General features: G+C 56.4%; 6 protein-coding genes across 6 annotated transcripts; 2 read left to right on the forward strand and 4 right to left on the reverse strand.

Moving 5' to 3' along the window:
* Positions 1-1,894: 1,894 nt before the first annotated feature.
* Positions 1,895-5,790, reverse strand: ACA1_078990 (acylCoA synthetase, putative; the record flags this gene model as incomplete). The annotated part of the gene is made up of 19 exons (XM_004337779.1): positions 1,895-1,948; positions 2,017-2,202; positions 2,292-2,439; positions 2,528-2,656; positions 2,741-2,835; positions 2,913-3,060; positions 3,155-3,289; positions 3,382-3,464; positions 3,569-3,658; positions 3,755-3,870; positions 3,952-4,015; positions 4,166-4,255; positions 4,344-4,475; positions 4,579-4,761; positions 4,877-5,018; positions 5,109-5,180; positions 5,311-5,389; positions 5,461-5,534; positions 5,768-5,790. The coding sequence occupies 19 exons, from the start codon at positions 5,788-5,790 to the stop codon at positions 1,895-1,897; spliced, it is 2,043 nt and encodes a 680-aa protein (XP_004337827.1).
* Positions 5,791-7,212: 1,422 nt separating this feature from the next.
* On the reverse strand, positions 7,213-8,416 carry ACA1_079000 (GATA zinc finger domain containing protein; the record flags this gene model as incomplete). Its single annotated transcript, XM_004337780.1, has 2 exons — positions 7,213-7,849; positions 7,917-8,416. 2 exons carry the CDS (start codon positions 8,414-8,416, stop codon positions 7,213-7,215), a joined length of 1,137 nt encoding a protein of 378 aa, XP_004337828.1.
* Positions 8,417-10,510: 2,094 nt separating this feature from the next.
* ACA1_079010 (Glycoprotein, synaptic 2 family protein) lies at positions 10,511-12,165 on the reverse strand (the record flags this gene model as incomplete). The annotated part of the gene is made up of 9 exons (XM_004337781.1): positions 10,511-10,638; positions 10,755-10,929; positions 11,041-11,185; positions 11,276-11,347; positions 11,443-11,549; positions 11,672-11,694; positions 11,775-11,867; positions 11,931-11,978; positions 12,060-12,165. The coding sequence occupies 9 exons, from the start codon at positions 12,163-12,165 to the stop codon at positions 10,511-10,513; spliced, it is 897 nt and encodes a 298-aa protein (XP_004337829.1).
* Positions 12,166-12,540: 375 nt separating this feature from the next.
* ACA1_079020 (phosphatidylinositol glycan, class N, putative) lies at positions 12,541-16,966 on the forward strand (the record flags this gene model as incomplete). Its single annotated transcript, XM_004337782.1, has 19 exons — positions 12,541-12,712; positions 12,833-12,938; positions 13,037-13,134; positions 13,214-13,283; positions 13,375-13,460; positions 13,556-13,641; positions 13,714-13,796; positions 13,881-14,004; positions 14,113-14,298; positions 14,373-14,579; positions 14,660-14,905; positions 14,976-15,072; positions 15,139-15,269; positions 15,340-15,518; positions 15,606-15,789; positions 15,905-16,013; positions 16,095-16,197; positions 16,274-16,427; positions 16,535-16,966. 19 exons carry the CDS (start codon positions 12,541-12,543, stop codon positions 16,964-16,966), a joined length of 2,853 nt encoding a protein of 950 aa, XP_004337830.1.
* A 169-nt stretch (positions 16,967-17,135) lies between these two features.
* Positions 17,136-18,521, forward strand: ACA1_079030 (acetyltransferase; the record flags this gene model as incomplete). The annotated part of the gene is made up of 5 exons (XM_004337783.1): positions 17,136-17,362; positions 17,512-17,644; positions 17,750-17,849; positions 17,981-18,096; positions 18,192-18,521. 5 exons carry the CDS (start codon positions 17,136-17,138, stop codon positions 18,519-18,521), a joined length of 906 nt encoding a protein of 301 aa, XP_004337831.1.
* Positions 18,522-18,920: 399 nt separating this feature from the next.
* ACA1_079040 (uncharacterized protein) lies at positions 18,921-19,511 on the reverse strand (the record flags this gene model as incomplete). The annotated part of the gene is made up of 2 exons (XM_004337784.1): positions 18,921-19,036; positions 19,082-19,511. 2 exons carry the CDS (start codon positions 19,509-19,511, stop codon positions 18,921-18,923), a joined length of 546 nt encoding a protein of 181 aa, XP_004337832.1.
* Positions 19,512-20,129: the final 618 nt, after the last annotated feature.

The raw sequence follows: 20,129 nt of genomic DNA on the forward strand, positions 1-20,129 counted from the left end.
TGCATGTTGCAACATGAGCCAGTGTTGTCATAGACAGTGAGAAGAGGTGGAGGAAGGTCAGGTTTAACAGCAGCACTGGCACATGCACCTCGGCTGAGGTGCCCCACCACTTCAACAACACCAGATGAACAGTGGGGACAGTGTAGACAGCATGGACGAGGGCATGGACATGGGTGAAGAAGAGGGTGGGCCTGTGATGGGTGTGGGCGGGATGTGGGTTGACAGCAGTCAAGCACCCCAAGCATGGACGTTGTCATGCTTGTACATGATGCACACCCATTTGCAGTAGGGTGAGAGTGTCAGGTCTGTGGGCGATCTGCAGCCAGTGATCTTGAACTTGGCAATTGGACCCATGGTCCACAAGTGCAGAGGGGGCATGGGGAGGCAGGGGAAGCGATGTGCACATGCACATGTCAGAAGGTGGTAGTGATGGTGGGAGTGGGGCAGGGGGAAGTGATGTGTGCAGGTGCCCATGTCAGAAGGCGGTGGATGGCGGGGCAGGGAGGAGTGGAAGTGATGTGTGCAGGTGCCCATGTCAGAAGGTTATGATGGTGGGGCGGGGGGCGGGGGAAGAGATGTGTGTACCTCTCACATAGAGCCATCCCAAAAATGGCCATGGTCTGATGAGCCCACCACAAGCATGCACCAGAAGGCAGACAGGCTCTGGCTGTCCATTGCATGCACTACATGCATGACAAGGGTAGTGGAAAGAAGGCTACATGAGGTAGAGATGCCACCAGTGGAGAGGGGAGCCTTACAAACACCTCAATTGTTGCAGGTGAGGGTGTTGATCACAATGTGTCCATGGTGATGGCTGAAGATGCAAGGAATGAACAATGCCTTCCCTTTTGGCCAACCTGGATGTTCTTCCCCTTTTTTTTACCAAATGAAAGCAGGTCACCAGCATTTCACCATATACACAGAATACCCTTACCCTCCCCCACCATCAAGAAGACTAACCTGTGCAGGCATGGAGCAAGGGGTAGCCTCCAATGCTAGCAGAGCAAGGGGTTGAGCAGGAGCAAGAGGTAGGCCTTGCTCTTTGCCACCTTTGGCCCAGCCTCACACCCTTCATTTGCCAACCTCAAGGTGGTCACCAACCAGCTTTACCACATCACCATTTGCCCAATGACAAGGGTTTGGAGCAAGGGGTTGAGCAAGGTGTTTGTGCCCACTTCTCCAGCTTTCTGCCACACCACCATTTGCTCAAAAAACCTTTGCCACAAGCACACCACCTCCCACTGCAGCCCACAAAAGCTGGAGCAAGGGGTTGTGGCTTTTGCTTTTCATACTCTGGTTGCTCATTGGTTGATTTCCAGTGGGTTTTTATTTTTTTCCTTTTGTCCCCTCTACCCTAGCTTCCCCTTGATGAAACCAGTGGCCAAGCTGTTGGAATTGAGTAATGTAGAGGAGTTTGAAGTTGTACCAGTACAAAATACTGTGAGAAGAATAGAAGAAAAAACGAGACTGAAAAAGAATAGAGAAATCAAGAAGTGGTGACTATCCAACAAAAGTACCCCCAAGGCCTGTGCAGCCTGCGGGGGCACACGAGAAGACGAAAAAAGCTCGTGGTTAGGGCTCGGTGGCGGTATTTCACCGGCGCAGGGCGTTAACCCCACTCCCGCCTATTCTACTCCCGCTCCCAGCTCCACTGGTTGCCCAATGGAGTCCCACCAGCTGCCCCAGAATGCTCTTCCTTGTCCCTCTTTGTGCTTGCCTCCTTGGCCCAGACCTCTTCATTGTGGGATTTTATTTGGATTCAGTGAATCGCCATAAAACGGGTGTGGAGTATTCGAACAGCAACACAGCTGCAACGATTATCTTATCTTAACACCGCATAGAGCTTATTGTTATTGTCTGAAACTTGATCAGTGGGCTGCCGCCAAACATACAACTAGTCGAGCTTGGCCAGCATGGTGTCAATCTGTTCCTTGTAGTGTTCGTGCAGCTGTAGACACGTTGTCAATGCGTTAGAATGATAAGAAACGACGAACCGGTTGGGCCGGAGGTGTGTACCTGAGGGCGCTTGAGCTTGAAGGTGGGCGTGACAAGGCCGTTGTCGGAGGAGAAGGCCTCGGGCTCCAGGTGGATGTCCGCCAGCCGCTCGAATCCCTTCAGGTGGGCCGCCTCGCCGGCCTTCTTGAGGCTCGCCATGATCTCCTTCTTCACCTGATCCTTGCGGCACAGCTCCGCCAGGTCACCCTGTGCATTCACCACACGTCACCACACACAACGCACAGAAAATGAGCGTGTGTGTGTCATGTGTGTCGTGTGTGTAGGTGCGGGCGTACGTCGATGGCCTTCTCCTTGGCCCACGGGAGGAGGATTTCGGGGTCGGGCACGACCACGGCCACGAGCGAGGCCTTGAGGCTGCTGCCGTAGATGAAGATCTGCGCCACGAAGGGGCTCTTCACGTACGCCGACTCCAGCTTGTCCGGACTGGCGGCATTGGCGATTAAGTGTTTTTCACAGTGAGTTGCATGCGTGGTGTGTATGTGTGTGTGGCGTGCGAGAAGGAATAGCGTACGCGATGTACTCGCCCTGGGAAAGCTTGAAGATGTCCTTCTTGCGATCGATGATCTTGAGGGTGCCGTTGGGCTGCATCTCGCCGATGTCGCCGCTGTGAAGCCATCCGTCGTCCTCCAGCACCTCCGCCCTGCGATCGCAAGTGGTCAGCAACAATCCTCTGAAGAATTCGAGGAACGAAGAGATGAGCGGGTGATGGCCAGTCTGAGCGTACGTCTTCTCGGGGTTCTGGTAGTAGCCGGAGAACACGGCGGGGCCGCGGAAGCAGATCTCGCCTCTCGGGTTGGGCTTGTCTGTGGCAAAGTATTTCTATATAAAAACACGCGGCACAAGTGCCAATCAGAAGGCGCGGTCACTTGCAAGGAGAAGGCCGAGAAGGGGCGAACCATGTCGGGCACGTCGACGAGCTTGAGCTCAGAGTTGGGGAGGGGCGCGCCGACGTGGCCGGACGTGGTGTCGCCGGGCATCGTGGCACAAGCCGCTGCGCAGCACTCGGTCTGTCCGTAGCCCTCGAGCAGCTCGGCCGAGAAACAACTGTAACAATTTTAAATATAGTCATATTACTGATAGAACACCAGATTATAAATGTTTTGATAAAATATAGAGTAAATAGAAAAGGGCGGGGTACATTCGCAGGAAGTCCTTGACGTCGGCGCTGATCGGGGCCGAACCGCTGATGATGAGACGCACTCGGGCGCCCAGCTTGGCCGCGATCTTGGAGAAGACGAGTCGGTCCCACAGCGGGCTCGACACCTTACCCTCCCTGCGCGCATCACACCGCCAACTCGTAAGACCCCTCTGGAGCTTGGTGCGGCGTTGGTTGTGTACGAGCGGGTGGTGTGTGGTAGGACTTACTTGAGGAGTTGGACTTTGGCAGCCCAGGCCCTCTCGAAGAGCATCTTCTTCACACCGGTCAGCGTGGCCCTTTGCGCCATCACCTGCACTCGCGTGCGCGATCAAAACGAAAAGAAGAGAAAAGAAAAGAAAAGAGTCACTGATTAGATCCACGTCGGTGCGCCCTAAAAAGAGAGGTGGAGAGGACCTTGTCGTAAAGGCGGTTGAAGAGGCGCGGGACGGAGGGGAAGACAGTAGGCCTCAGCGTAGCAATATCGTCAAACAGCTCCGGCACAGTCTGTTAACAGCGATCACCACCAGTGAGCGTGTGGCGAGACAATAATGTAATAATGATAATATGATAACTAATCACTGATCATCAGCAAGTGCGTACGCCTCGGTAGAAGCCGATCGACGCGCCCTGGAGGAAGACGGCGGCCTGCAGGATCCTCTCGAAGACATGGGCCAGCGGAAGGTACGAAATCACCACGTCCGAGCTCGTGACGAGGTCTGCGTAGGTAACGAGGTGCATATTTCGTTAGAATCGCGTGCGCGATTCGAGCACAAAAGCGGCAGGCGATGGCGCGGTACCAGGCTTCAGCACGAACACGCCGGCGACGTTCGCGATGAAGTTGCCGTGCGAAAGCATGGCGCCCTGCACAGCCAAACGAAGGGAAGGAAAGAAAAGAAATATATGACACCACAGGTGAGACTGGAGGGTGGCCTTGGTCACAGCCGAGAGAAGAATAAAAATTGAACTGAATTTCGCATGGGTTGTTGCGGGTGCAAAGGCTTCAGCGCGGACCTTGGGAGTGCCGGTGGTGCCCGAGGTGTAACAGATCGTGCACAGGTCGTCGCGCGAAGGGGGGATGGGCTTCGCGGGGTTCTTCTTGCCCTGTTCGCCGCATATGTCGCGATATATATTCGTATGAGTCGCTGACCAGTGGGCCACTGGCATCGCCCACTGGGAAGGGTGAGAGTACCAATTCGATGAGCTCGTCGATGGTATGCAGCGAAATGTTCCGCTCTTGCAGGACGCTCTTGGCCTCCTCGTCGTCAAAGGAGTCAAACGTGACGATGTGCGTAATGTCGGACTTGTCCAGTACGCGGATCAACTAGTTGTGGTCACGTCGCACGTGCGACGTCGTCACAACAACATCAATCAGTCAGCGCTGGGGCGAAGGGAGCTTACATTACGCTAAAGCTGCACACGCGTACCTGTTGGACCTTCTCGTTGGTGCAGAACACGAGCTTGAGGCTGGTCTCCCTGAGGATGTGCTCCACGGCCTCCTCGCCCAGGGTGTCGTAGAGCGGCACCACGACCATGGAGAAGGCGTTGGCCGCTTGCTCGGTGATGACCCACTCGGGCCGGTTGCGCGAGTAGATGCCCACCGTGTCTTTCTGTTGTTGAGGACGCCATCGCAACCAAGGGCGAGTCACGGTGAGCCAAGCAATATGACTCTGATGAATCTAAGGAATGCACGGCCTCAGACGGGAGTTGGGGGCGGGCGCGTACGGGCTTGAAGCCGAGCTCGAGGAGGCCGGCGCCGAGGGCGAGGAAGCGATCCTGCACCTGGCGGTACGAAAGCCACTGGTAGGGTCCGTCGCCCTGGCGCCAGCCCAGGCAGTTACCCTCGGGGTTCAGCGTGAAGCCGCGCCTAACGACAAACCGACACTCTGTCAGTCAACAACAAGGCCGCCCACAATTCTCAAGTTGCGCAGTGTTGGGGTGGCGGGCGTAGTGTTACTTGAAGTTCTCGTAGAGCGTGGTCGTCTCGGGCACGAACGTCTCCACCAGGGTGTCAGGCGAATGGATCGATCTGCGTTGCGTTGAGGCACAGGTGCAGCGACGTCAGGGTTACTAGTGTCTTCAAGCCCCAACGGGTCGGACGCATGGGCCTTCTTGGGCTGCTCAAGTCTCGAGGAAACGTCGGGGCGTAGTAATAGTACCTGTAGACGTGGGACTCGCCCTTCTTCTCGGGCGGCATCATGACCGACTGTGGTCCAGTGGGCGCTGGCTTCGCTGAACCTGTAGCGCGACGAGTTGTGAGGCACGCGTCATGTTTTGTTGAGGGAAGAGAGAGTTGGGGGGGGGTGTACCGAGGAGGTGGTAGGCAGCGGCAGCGCCAACTACGGCCAGACCAGTTGCAGTGATGGCGGTCCCATACTCGTCCCTGTGTGCCACGTAGCCGAAATCACAATCGAGAGTTAATTATAATGAGATCGAGGAAAGAGGTGATTAAATGAAAGCAGATAATGCAACAACATTCAGTAAACAGACAAGATGCGCTCAAGAGCGATCATGCCAGCAATTTCTTGGCACGCGTTGACTTCTCGACTGCAAAATGAGGGACAACGATTCATGATGAGGAGGGCAAATTGCCCTCGTGAAAACAAATGGGCGTACCAAACGTCATGAAGGCTTTCCATCTTTCTCTTTTGAGGCCACTTCAAGACAGGCCCTGTTCTTGTCTGTGCAGTTGCTGAAGATGTAGCAGCCGATCGTCGGTCTCGAGCTTCTGGGCTTAAAAATTGCCGAAAGCACCAATAAAAATATGCCACCGCACCCCTAATCGCCCGCATTAAGGCCAGAATACAATTATGGTAGGTGGCCGCTCGCGAAACTGAGTTGGTGGTGCACGCAGGGGATCGTCGTGTCGGGTGGGCAGTAGTAGGGGCTCCTTGAGATGATGCCGGCTAGGCTTCTATGCCCACGTGAACTGATCGCGGAACCTAATGAGGGTTCGTTGCCATTATGGGAGAGGTCTCTGCGGTGAAAATGGTGACCGAGGAGAGGAAAAGACGGGCTGCTACAACACAACCATGGCGAGTGGTGAGATTAAGGTTCTCATACGAAGAGGCCGGTGTAGTTGTGGTCGATGGGTCACCGTTCATCAGTGCCGGTGCTCTCGCCCCCTGTGATGCGTGTGATCGCACACAAACCATACGAACACACAGGCGAGGTGTCGCAAAGCGTGTGCGTGGGTTAGCAAGGACTACCTCCGTCCCAGACCTCACTTCGCCCCCTTGCGGTACTTTCTCTCCCTCCTGCCCAACAAACACAGCTTGTTTTTATATCATTTAACATTTATTATTTTTTGTTTTCTCGCTCAGACTCAAACTGCCCCAGAAAATAAGTGATGGCTGGTGAACGTTGGCCTCCTCTCTTCACGTTGTAAGCTCTCTCTCGCGTGAGCGAAAGGCCGCGAGTACCCAATACTGTGGAGCTGTGCCAGATAGTGTCAGCACGTCAGATGCACAGAAGTAAGTGTCTCGTGCGGGTGGCCACATCTCCTCGCGCTGTGCGCGGCATTCGTTCTCGTGGTCCTGCTCCCGAACAGTTGATCGCCCCGGTAGGAGTTTTGACCAACAGAATTAGTTTGCCCGAGACAACCATGAAAAAAGCGTCTTGCGACTGTTTCGGAGCACTTTCGCCGACCGCACCGCGAGGGCAGGCCCTTGATCAAAGAACGAAGAGAAGAACACGTTCCCACCCACAACCACAGAACGCGGGTGCCGCGCAGAACAGAGCGAAGATGTGGTTGGGTTTCTTTATGTGAATAAGACTCTCCGGATGCGCGCGGGTGGGCTTCGACGGAGCGACAATACATAAATAAATAAATAAATAAATATAGAGATAATATGGGGATAGAGGAGGAAGACCGTGGACGACGACCAGCTGGATAGAGGGCGCGTCGGTCGAATAAATAATGGATGGGGTTGAGATAATAACTTAGGGGTTCGCTGTACACTGGTCCCGTGTCCCTCGTAGACGTGTTGTTGGCTGATGTTCACGATGAGTAGGAACCGGTCGTCGTTGTCGTTGCGGCGCGATCAAACGACCTGGCAGGCTCAGTTGAGCAGGTCGTAGATGCTGGAGCGCTTCCTCTCGGCTGAGTCCGGCGTCGGCGAGGGCGAGGGCGAAGACGACGGGGACGACATGATGCTCGAGAACGACGTCGAGAGCGAGGGGGACGACGACGAGAGCGACGAGAGCGGCGACGACGACATGATGCTCGAGAACGACGTAGAAGAGGGCCTCGACGAGCGCGAGGTGATCGACGAGAACGAGGCCGTGCGCAGGTGTTGCATCATCATGCCGGCGGCCATCACCTCCTCGTCGTTCTGGTTGTGGAGGCTCTGGTTGCTGATGAAGCTGGCCGGGTAGCCGTGGTGGTAGGGCCGGAAGAGCTGCTGGTGCGGCGCGTAGCTCGAAGTGGTCGACAACTGGCCGGCCGCGGCAGCAGCGGCGCCGAGGTGGTGCAGGTGCTGGAGGCCCATGGCGGCAGCGGCGGTCGATTGACTCTCCTGCTGCGGTCGCAGCTGGTGGAGCTGGACGACTCCGCCGGAGGCCTTGGCGTGGTTGTGGCTGGCCGTGGCCTCCATCTCCTCGGACTGGCGCTTCATCATCTTTCGCTTGAGCCGCCAGAACTTCATGCCGCACGGGTTACAAATTCTGTTGTTGTTGTTGTTGGAAAGGTCAGGCCGCCTGGTCCGTAAATGAAGAAGAACGAAAGAGACAAAAAACAGACGAAGAAAAAAAAACGGCCACGTACTTGGTGCCGTCGGGGCCGTTGCGCCACTGGGACGACTCGGTGGCACCGCAGCCGCTGCAGACGTAGGCCTTGCGTCGGAGTTGCTTCTTGTTGTTCTTGCAGTCGCTGTTGGCGCTGCTGCTGTTCTTGCTGGCGATGTTTCGCTTGGCGGCTGCCGACGACGCGGCGGCGGCGGAGCGCGCGGGGCTCGCGGTGGGCGACGTGGACGAGAGCGAAGGCGAGGTCGAGGAGGAGGTCGACGGCGAGGCCGGCGACGAGGGCGACGAGCAGATGTCGGCCACGGGCGACGAGGGCCGCGACGACGACGGGCTGATGGTGGTGAGCTGGGACTCGAGGTCGCACAGCTCGCGGAGCATGCGCTTGAGGGCCGGTTGGTCGAGTCCGCGCTTGGTGCCGACTCGCGAGAGGAGGTAGATGTTCTGCGCCGACTGCATGACCTTGCTCATGCTCGCGCCCTCAGCCGCAGGGTTTGACTCCGACGTCATTGGGTTGGGCTCCATCGCGTCAAAGTGGTGTTGGTGGTGCGGATGGGCCGAGGCTGTGAGTGAAGACGACATGCCGCCTGTGTGTGTTGTGTGTTGTGTGTTGTGTCGGTGTGAACCGAACGAAGGTGGGTCGTGGGACTGTCACGCTCTGGCCGCGGCAACGACGGTCTCGGAATTGGGGGTTGTTCGTGGGTGGTGTGCCTCGCTAAGTCCGCGGTTGTTGGCTCGGAGTCAAAAAATCGAGCTTGGCCGCGTCAGGAGCGTAAATGAGGGTAAGCTGGACGACTGGGGGACTGGGCGGTGGGTGCGGTTTGGTCTCTGGTGTCCGTGAAGGGAAGAGTTGGTTCGAATTTGAAGGTTGAGCGAGTGGCGTCGACGCGGTGGTGAGTGCGGAAGAAGATGTCGGTGTTTGAAAGTCGAGTGTGAAGGAGTTGGTTGGGCAAGTGGTCGTCGAACGGAGGGGGCTGGGAGTAGTGTGTGGAAGTGGAGGACCGCCCTTCGCTAGTCAAGTGGTGATGTGTGTGTGTGGTGGGTGAAGTAAAAGAGTGAGAAGCCAAGCTCGCTAACTCAGCTCGTATAAAAAGGTGGCGGGCGGAGAGCGCAGGAACGGGTGGAACGAGAAGAAGTGGGGAGATACTGCAGACCACAGCAGCCCAGATCAGCTCGCCCGCGGCGTACACCGCGCGCATGCCGCACGCCAGTGGCTTGAACTGTTGTCCGAAAGTGACCCCGACGACAGCGCACGTGGGCCGCTCGCTCGAGGGCTCTCATAAGGCGATTCAAGAAACAGCTCACGTCACGCCTCGTTCTTCAGGCGAACGCTTGACACTTGCCAATCGGCCATTGACGCGTGGCGGGCTATTTGTTCACTTTGTCGACATTCGGACCCCACATTCCGTACGTCCCTGGATAATGTCCAGACCAGCATCGTAATGCCAAGATAAAGTCAGGTATCTGATGCGTATGTCTAAGGTGCCCAGTTATTGTTCGGTTTTGGAAACCTAAAAAGGGCGAGGGGATAATTCCTGGAGGGATCGTAATCTCATTGTCGACAATAGCTCGCAGAGAGCGAACGAGAGAAAAGCGAGCGAAGAACGAGGCCTGCGCAAATGGCCCAACCACGGGGCGAGCTTGAGGTGGCAGTAGTTGACGACAGGTGAACTGAACTCGTGTTCGCTTGGCGGGGTCCAGACAACGCCAATCTGCGAACGCCTGGAGCCTGAACCGTCACGCGCCAGGCGTTCTGTTGGCCGTTACAGCTTTCCCCTCCAAGCCTCCCCAGCGCAAGAATGGGGACCGTCGCAGCGCAGGTGGTCCGTAACGAACCCACGTAGTGCCTCTCTGCTTTCCTCTCCCCCAATTCTCCACGTTAGTGGCATTACGCGGGGCCCGCGTCAGGCGCGAAGCGGCGCATGTCACTGCGCGTCGTTCTTCTTGAAGCCGATCAAATCAGCGGGTCTCTCTTCTTTTTGGCCTCTGGCGGAGTGCTTTCAGAAAGAGAAACCGCTCATGGCTTGTTGGCGACGGGGATAGACAAGACGACGTCAAACATCAGAGACGGAGACGCAGAGGCTCGATGACGGTTACATCATCAGGCAGCTGCGCACGATGATGAAGGAGCACCACTCACCTCCTGAAGGCCGCACGAGCTTGATGACAGATGATGGACTCGCACAGTGATAGCGAGTGCACCGATGGGAACACCGTGCGAGGGACAGGAAGCAACCAGCAGCCGCGGGCTCGTGACTGTCGCACAGCTAGATGAACCTGCACCACTATCGTAGCAGTCAGGAGTGTGCGTACCACAGAACTCGACGCAGCGGTAGCAGTAGCCGCTCAAGGAGAGGAGACCGTGGGAAGGGAACTGCGGCCCAGTTGAAGCACAGTGACGCGGGCGGAGACGCGACGGGTTTGCCGGGGGGCAAGCTTGGGGTGCCACCATCGCCTCGGTCCGTGATGGCCGCGGGTTAGCTAGTAGGCAGCGGTGATGACACGCTTGGTCCGCTCACGTGTGGGGGCCTCTCGGGGGGGGGGGAGTGGAGGTGGGGGGGGTAAGGGCAGAAGCGTCGATGCGTTTAGTGAGCTGGAAGGGCCTCTCTCTCTCTCGCATTAGTAGAGGAAGGGGAACAGAATCCTGCGGTTCTTGGGGTAGCCCGGGAACTCCTTCTTGTAGCGCCTGTGCTTCTGCTGAGCCCAGACCAGCATCTGACCGCCACCGACAAGCGTGAACAGGAAAGCTGGAGTCCAGCACCCACACGCACGAGACGCAATCGAAGAAGAGAAAAGCTTAGTGACTCGAGCCTCTTTCCCGGACATGAGCAGTGATCAAAATCCTGAGCGGGGAGGAACGCACCAGCAACGCTCTGGGTCATGAGCGAGAAGCACACCCAGGCGAGGATCTCGCAAGTGTAGTTGGGGCACGACACCAACTCGAAGAGGAAGCCGCGGGGGATCCTACGGACGGTAGTACCCTCCGGACGCAAGTTGCGCAGCTGGATGTGCGAGATGAGGTTGCCAAGCTCGAAAAGCTGCACATTGCGGCGTCAGAAGGGAAGGCCCAACGTTTGTGAAGAGAGTGCCCACAACCCATCTGCACAGCAGTACAGGGAAGGAGAAGAATGGCCGGGTGGACTACGTACAACGAAGAACGCGAGGGCAGTGTAGACCTGAGTGGGCTCGGGGTTGGTGAAGTAGGGGTGGTTCACGAAGTAGCCGCAGAGAGCGCCAAAGCCCCAGTAGTAGCCCGAGTTCTTGAAGATGTTCATGATCGGCATGGTGCCGTGGCTATTCAACAAGCACGACGCAGCATCAAAAAAAGAAGGTTAAACACATAGTTGCGCGAGGCTGAAGCGAGTGCGAGGCTCGGTCTGATACCTGAAGCGGTGCACGAAGATGGTCTCGAGCTCGCGCTTCAGGTAGTGACCCGCCCAGCAGAGGAGAGCGAGGCTATTACGTGGCGCATCACCAACAACGGGTAAGTAAACAGCGCACACGTGCAGATAAACGAAGACTGAAAATTGTCAAAACCGCTGGGTGCGTACTTCTGCACCCACGTGTGCGGCGCGTCTGAGGCCGGGTAGATGAACGGAGGGCGGGCGTAGAAGAACAGGTAGATGAGCAGCGGACCAGCGTACTCAACCAAGAACACCTGCAGCCGATAGCCACCGCGGTGTTTAGTAGGACGAATTTGCGGCCGGCAGAGACGATTTGTCGTTAAAATAGTAATAGAAAGAAGTGCCATGCCAATCTTCAAGGAGGGGGGAAAAGAACCGTCTTCCAGGCAATCTGAGGACCTGCGGCATTGAATTGACTGATTGTTAGCCATGTCGCAAAAAGATAGAAGATTCTTCCAAATGCGGCGCGGCTGACGCACCAAGATCGCGGAAGTAAACGACGTCATCCCTCTTGCTGCAAAGCAGGTTGTAGGTCGAAAGCTTCTTCTCATCCTCCAGGCTGACCCTCGTCTCTGTGGATTGCGTACGTGAGTAATTCAATTCAGGTGAATTAAAGAGTGTCGGCTTGGCTGTACCTCCATCCTGCAGGTAGAACCTCTGCCGGTCGGGATAGTACTTGGGGACTGTCGATCCATGCCTTGAAAGTGAATCAAAGTGCCGAGATGTCGGGTTGGGGGGGGGGAATTATTGGTGTAAAAACGTACAGGCCTTGGCGTAGGCCGCCTTGAGCTGAGCCACCGTGGACGACTCGGAGACCTCGAGTTCCTTGAGCACCTTGCCGCTGGGGGATTTGATCGTGAGCTTACCCATCTTGCCGTGCGATTCGCTCGAGTTCAAGCCGCTCTCTTCGTCCTTCGTCGCCAGCCTCGCCAACACCGAAAATGTGCATAACTAGATTTTCTTTTTGAGTTTCAATCAAGAAAATGCATTTCTGCTCTTTTCTTCTGTGTAGCGAAGCTGTGGGACAACCCACGGTCTGCATCCACCAAAAGCATTGGAAAGGAGACGAGCGTGCCCCCTCCCCCCCACAGAGCTCTGGCTGCCGACACGGGTCCCTGCCCACCACTGCACGAAAGAAGATTACACATCGGCTTGGATTCCACTCTGCACTAAAAAGTGAAGATGAGGAGAGGCGGCACTCCCTCCACCTCCTCCTTTGGCCGGCAGACTTCTGCAGGCACGACGATGGGGTCATTTCAATGGAACTTGAAGTCACTGGTGGTGCTCGGTATCCTGTTCCACTGCGTGTACCTGTTCAGCATCATCGACATCTATTTTCGGTCTCCCATCGTGCATGGCATGACACCACACGCCTCCTCGCTGCAGCCTCCCGCGCAGCGCGTCCTCGTCTTCGTGGGTACCCACTGTCGCACCCCCTTTGCAGGCTCGCAGTTTTTAACTTTTATTTTTACAAAGAACAATTATAATTATATAAAAATAATTATATAAATAATTAATTCAAGATCACTGCGCACAGCGGATGGTCTGCGAGCGGACAAACTGTTCGAGACCCTGGCACTGGTGCAGCGGAGAGATGGGACTGGCAAGTACTTTCTTCGTGACATCGTCGAGAAGCGGGGCAGGTACTGCGTTTCGCGGCCAGGCCGCCGATGCGTTATGCGACGTGCAGTGACTCACAGTGGTACATTGTTGGTTGTTGTTGGTTGTTGTTCACCCACAGGTGGGGCGTGTCGCACGCTCGGGTACCCACCGAAAGTCGGCCCGGGCACGTTGCCCTCTTCGCCGGTTTCTACGAAGACGTGTCTGCCGTGACCAAGGGTACGGGAGTGCAGCGAACGTTGTGCCCGACATGAACTCACCATCGGCCATTGGTCACATCCGCCGTCGCTGGCTCCAGGTTGGAAGGCAAACCCGGTCGAATTCGACTCTGTGTTCAACGAAAGCGCGCGTTCGTGGTCGTGGGGAAGGTACCCTATCCCATGCCCCTGCGTCAGAATAAAGTGTACAGTCGCGTGCGCTAGCGCTCACCCCGAGTAACTGGTTCTTTGCACCCTCCAGTCCCGACATTCTGCCGATGTTTGCCCACAATGTGCCGCAGATGTACTCGCATTCGTACCACGAAGACTCCGAGGACTTTGCGTCGGGTACTCTCGTCACGGCTCACCACCCGCACAACAACTCAAACTACATTGCCCGAGTGCTTGCATTTCTATATATATTTTTGACAATTGGCTTCCAGATGCGTCGAACTTGGACACGTGGGTGTTCGATCGCGTCGAGGAACTCTTTGCGTCATCGCACAAGAACCGGACTCTGAACGACCAGGTAACTACCACTTTGATGCTCGCACCGGTACCAGTGAGGGCGAGCCCTGAGTTCTAATTCTCTCGCGGGCAGCTGCATGAATCGCGCAGCGTGTTCTTCCTGCACCTGCTCGGCATCGACACCAACGGTCATGCGCACCGGCCCTACTCCTCCGAGTACGCGCTCGTCACTTCGAGCCCCCCGATTCATCCAACCGCCTTGGCACCCATTAACCAGGCCCTCTTGACGTGTGCGAGCAGATATCTGGAGAATATCGACATCGTCGACCATGGCGTGCAGCGGCTCTACGAGCTGTTCGAACAGTACTACGGCGACGGGCAGACCACGTACATCTTTACCTCCGATCACGGCATGCACAACAAGGTGACTTGGGCGAGCGCTCTTTCTGCTTTCTCCCCATCTTCCACACGCGCACCGACGCGCGGGGTCGCTTTGGCATCGACCTGAACTGAATGTGAATTATTATTGCAGGGAAGCCACGGCGACGGGCACCCGGACAACACCGAGACCCCGTTCATCGTGTGGGGCGCCGGGGCGCGCAAGCCGCACCCGCCGACTGCTCGGCCCGGCGAGAAGTCTATGCCGGCGCCCGGCGCCTGGAACCTCACCGGCCTCCCGCGTTTCGACATCAACCAAGCTGACGTGGCGCCTCTCATCGTACGCCCCCAGTCTGCCTCGCTAGTCACGCGAATTCACTGAAGGTGATGCGGCCTCGTCTCGCGCGCGTGCAGTCGTTCTTCGCGGGCCTGACCTATCCCATGAATTCGGTCGGCGTACTGCCCACGGCCTACATCGACGCCCCGCAGTCGAGCGTGTCCGACGGCCTTCTGCAGAACGCGCTCGAGATCTACGAGCAGTTCCTCCGCAAGGCTCAGATGAAGCGGGACCATTCCATCATGTTCAAGAACTTCAAGCCCCTCCACGACGCCGATACGACGGTACTATAACACTCTTCGCAGCGCGTGTCGTGTGTGTCGTGTGTTTCGTGTTTCGTACTGAGCCAAGTCGTTGTGATCAGATCCGGACGATTCGTGCGCTCATGTCGTCGGGCAGGCACGAGCAGGCGCAAGAGCTGTCCAGCAGCCTCATCGACCTGTCGCTGCAGGGCCTCCACTATTTCCAGACCTACGATTGGCCGTTCCTGCTCTCGGTGGTCTCGCTGGGCTACGTCGGCTGGATCGCGTTCCTGGTGCTCCATGTGGTGGCCCACAACACCAACCTGCCCGCCTACGTGCGCCACCGATTGGCCCAATCCAACCGCAACGTACCCTCCCCTCACTCATCGCAGTGCATTTTGCGTGTGGTGGCTCACTGAGTCGCCCTGGGCGACACAGACCAATCTGTTGGCGGCCCTGGTCGGCGCGGCCCTGTTCGTATTCCTGTGGCTCGAGTCGTCCCCGATCCAATACTACCTCTACACGTTCTTCCCTGGTACAATAAGATAATATTATCAATCGAGGAAACCGTCTTGCTGACGATCATCGCCATGGCGCGCAGTTCTGTTCTGGGCGCAGATCTACAAGGCCAGGTCCATCCTAAGGCACCACCTGCCCACCATGCTCACCCTTCCGTCGTTCGTCATGTCCTCCCTCCTCGTCATCATCTTTCTCGCCATTCTCGAAGTCATGGTACGTTACGCATGTTGTCGTGTCGTGTCGTGTCGTGTCGGTTTTGCTAATGTGAATTAACCGATGACAGGTGGCGAGCTACTACAACCGGGAGCTGCTCTGTCCGGTGCTGCTGCTCGTGGGCTGCTGGCCCCTGGTGAAGGAGAGCAGCGTGAGCGGAAGTCTGGCCGTTGGCTGGGCCGCGTGCTGCTTCGTCCTCTCCATCTTCCCGCTCCTCTCCGTTGAATTCGGCTCCTCCATCTCTCTTGTGTACGCACCCCTCCGTGTGGCCCAGCACTCTGTGCGTGTGGGCAGTGAGCCATGGAGACTGACGCGCGTGCCAATGGGCGATGTCAGGTCTGCGGGCGGGCTGGCGGCGTTCGCCCTGGGCGCGCTGCCGTTCGTGGTCAAGCTCTTCTTCACGCCCCGACCGGCGCCGGTGGTGGTTGGCGGCAAGGAGAAGGAGGAGAAGTCGGAGCGGAACAAGCTCGCCTATCTTCCGCCCTTCTCGCCCGCCGAGGCTCGCATGGCCGCCATCCAAGTACTTTCCTCCCCCTCCATCTTGCGCACCGCGAACCGCAGGGCACGCTCGCCGCATGGCTCGTGACTTAGATGATTGTTTTCTTTTTTTTATGTCGGTGGTGATTGTCACACAGCTGGCCGCCGTGCTCGTGGCCGTGTGGGTTGTGAGCAGCACCAACTTCAACCTCGAGAACAAGCTGCCCGTTCCATTCTACAACCACGTGATCGCCTGGCTGTCCCTGGGTACTCACTCGGCGCAAGTAGGTTTAGTATTCTGGCGTATACCGTACTCACGCGTCGCACTCTGTGTCGTCGTTCTACCAGCGTCGCTCGTGGTGCTTCCATTCGTCTTCAGCACGCACCCCAGCGTGTTCCTCTTCAACCTGTTCCTGTCCCTGGCCGCGCCTTTCACATTCCTCAGCATTTCGTATGTCCCGCGCTCCCATTCTCTGTAACTTTTGTTCTCACAGTGTGTCGTGTCGTGTCGTGTCGTGGCTATGAAGCTATGAGGTGCTGTTCTACTGCGCGTTGAGCGCGACCCTCTATCTGTGGTACTATCTGGAGGCAGCACTCTTTCGCGGGCAGCGCCCCGAGACCCTGTCCTCTCGAGCCACCCGCGCTCTTACCGTCGGCGACGCCCGCATCGCCCTCTTTTTCGTACGCTGCCTGCCGCGATGTGTGTGTGCGTGTGTGGTGTGTGTGGTGTGTGTGGTGTGTGTGTGGTGTGGTGAAGTGTAATAATGGCAAATTGTGGGTGTATGCAGCTCTACCTGTGCTACGTGGCGTTCTTCGGGACAGGCAACATCGCGAGCATCAGCAGCTTCGAGGTGTCGTCGACCTTCCGCTTCATGTCCATCTTCAATCCGTGGGTGATGGGCGCGCTGCTCATCATCAAGCTCCTCCTGCCCTTCATCCTCGTCTCGTGTGCCTACCACATCATCGTCGCCTCGTCCCAGCTCGACCTCTCGGCCTCGTTCCTCCTCGTCATCGCCTTCTCCGACGTGCTCAGCCTCAACTTCCTCTTCCTCGTCCGCGACACCGGCAGCTGGAAGGACATCGGCACCTCCATCTCCCACTTCGCCATCTCCAACTGCTTCATCCTCTTCCACCTGGGCATCGTCGCCCTCTCCTCGCTCCTCACCTCTCGCCTCCGACTGCCGCGCCTCGTCCCCAAGCCCGACCAGCTCTCCCTCTGATGAATGATTTTACTACATTTCTGTTGGCCGCGCAAAAGGATTTATTTAATTGTTTATTGTTTATTGTTTTGATTTATTCTTTGTTTATCTTGGGATTGCAACTCTGGCGGAAGCAACGGCAGACCACGACGAGGAGACGCCACCGGTGGAGGCGAATCTGCTCGCGCAGATGGAGACGAGCGGCACCCACGGCCCGGGCCACAGGCGGCAGGCGGTGTTTGAGCGAGCTGAGGGATTGTGCACAGTGGAGCCCAAATCCGGCACTGGGCAGCACGAACGACAGGTGGAGGCCGACGCGGTGTTGAGAGGCGGTGACGCCACGGTGGTGTATCGCCCCATGCGCCCCACAGACCTCCCACAAGTCAAGCAGCTCCACGAAGAATGCTTCCCCATCAGGTGCTTACTTTTTATTATTATTTTTTAAATAATTATCTAATTAGAACAGTAGATGGTGGTACGCAGCGGTATTAGTTAATTATTATTATATTGTATTATTTATTGTCGAATAAAATAAATAATATATACAATAACTTAAAAAAACGCAGGTACGATGAAAACTTCTTCCAGGCGATGGTGACGCCGTCGGGCAGCTTCATGGCTGAGGTGGCGGTAACGCCAGACACCGACGAGGTGGTGGGCGCCATCACCGCCTCGATGGAGATCGAAAACCAAAACGAGGTTCGTGCATACGGGGCACAGCGGCCGACCGAGATCGGAGCACGTGCATTGCTGCAGTGTTTTTAATGCTCACGCGGCTGTGGTGCGGCGGTTGTGCGAGCACAGGACTGCGATATGTTGCGGTTTGAGTGGGGCTGGGACTCGCGCTACCTGGTCTACATCCTCACCATCGGAGTCACCGCGCGCTACCGACGGCACGGCATCGGTACCATCCAAGCCGTGTAGTGTCGTGTGTGCCGTGGTGTATTGGGGGAATATATATTTATTGGCCTTGGGGTGATGACACGCTGTGATTAATCGATTGTTGCGCTGTGTTGCATTTTTGTGGCGTCGCAGCGCGGGTGCTATTGGGCAAGCTGCTGCGAAAGGCAGCCAAATACGACACGTGCAAGGCCATCTACCTCCACGTGCTGGCTACCAATGCTCCTGCCATCCGCTTCTACGAACAATACGTAATTGTCTTTGTGTTATCATTTCCTTGGTCGTGTTGTGCGGTTGTGTGGTGTGTGTCATACGTTCCGCTCAAGCTTCATCGCGCGTGACTTAGGGATTCACGCGCTTGCGGGAGCTGCCCCAGTACTACCGCTTCGACGGCGACCGCCATGACGCCCTGCTGTACATCCACTACCAACACGGCGGCTGCCCGCCACGCTCGTGGGCCGAGGTCAAGGAAGACCTCCTCCTTCGACCACTGCGGCGACACACACCGGCCTATCTCACGCCCCTTCTCTCCTCCTCTTCCTCCACCCTGCACCACCACCACCTGCGAAGGGTGGGCCGGGTCCTGCGGTCGCCCGTCACCATCGTGTGCCTGATCGCCCTACCGCTCCTGTTCCTGCTCCTCTGCATCTATCTCTCCCGACAATCATCAACATAGCTCACATTCCTTCCATCAGTCTCGGGCGTGTGTGGCGTGTGTGAGTGATATGTGTTACAGTTTTACTGAGGCGCAAGGGGACAGCTAACTACACCCATCGTACCTGTTTTGTGGCGCTGTAGGTGTTGTGTAGAGCGCTCAACACCTTGCCCACGACGTCAGTTCCACATTCCTAAGCGGTACGGGCCGCGCGGGCAGCCACCCATCCCACCCCCTTCCAAAAGCGATGCACTACGCAACGAAGGCTTCTCCAGCAACCCAGTTTTCCTATATATGGTAAGGCTGTGGTCTAGGAATTGGCAGGTGGGGAAAACGCCCCAGGAAGACACAATGCCAAATTTGTAAAGAAGAGCAGGAGTGCAATCGTTTATGTGATGTACAATCAGGCTGAGAGACTAGCTACACGAAGTTGGCCTTGACGCGATTGACATTCACCTTCTTGCGGAAGTAGAGCTCCATCGTTCGCTTGTCGTTGAAGCCCTTCAGTGTGCGTCGCAGATTGGCGATGTCGGCTCCTGGGCACAGAAGAAACTCGCGTTAGATTATGTCCTCCTCCACACCGAGTATCTTGAGGAGAGTGGCCACAACTACGCCAGTTCGATCTTTGCCGGCGTGGCAGTGGATGAGGACGGGGAACTTGATGTTGTCGTCCTTCTTCTCGAAGAGCTTCATCGCGTCAGTGAGCCACTCGCGGACGTCGGCAGTGTCCGTGTGGTACTTGCCGATCTTGTTGGGGATGGACAGCTGAATCCAATCCACCTGGGGTACACTGCCATCTCCCTGGGGGTCCTTTACCTTCTCAAACTGGCGCGTATCGTCTTTGCCCATATCCAAGTTGATGATGGTTTGTGGCATACCCAGCTCCTCCCACGTGCAGAAGTCAATGAGGCCACATCTCAATATCCTTCCTGGCGGAATGATGACGCGATCAGGTACCAATTGCTGCAACACCTCGCCCACATCACGCCAGTTCTTGTGCTTCACCTCCATTGCTGCTGTTTCTACTAAGTGGGTGTTGTTCCCCACCATCAAAAATAAGGGGAAAAAAGGAAAACAACATGATCAGTTAACTGAAGATGCTGTTCTCCTTTTTTCCCTTATTTTAATGCAAATTTTTTTAACTCAGTGTGTTTTTTTTGAATTTACCAGGAAGATTTTGACCAGGGGACTTTCCAACCAAAGCTGCCAGCGCAAGGCGTGGTGCTGTGGTTGGTTGGTTATTGCACTATCCAGGAACGCATGGTGGCCCACGTGCCCCACAATGACAACACCCAAAATAGCCCACAGTGTGCAGGTGGTTGTGGTGGTGGTGGTATCCACAAAGCTTTGAGCTCATTGGTGGCCAGACATTGGGAGGGCACAGCCCACCTGCAGCCTACTGGAACAGCCAGTAAACATATTTCAACTGTGTGGGGAGGCATCCAGACAGCCAAAAAGATGGCGCCAAGGCCCTCACCATCATGCTCAATCACACATGTCACAGTGAGGTCACTGTGAGACACATAAAAGTGTGCTCATGGACACACACCTTCTCAAATGCTGTGGTGTGCTGTGTGTGGCTGTGGCCACCTCTGTTGCTCTTGCACCCACCTTGTGCATTGCAACAAG

Source organism: Acanthamoeba castellanii (genome assembly GCF_000313135.1).
Source record: "Acanthamoeba castellanii str. Neff unplaced genomic scaffold scf7180000084615, whole genome shotgun sequence".
In the NCBI taxonomy this organism is placed as follows: Eukaryota; Discosea; order Longamoebia; family Acanthamoebidae; genus Acanthamoeba; species Acanthamoeba castellanii.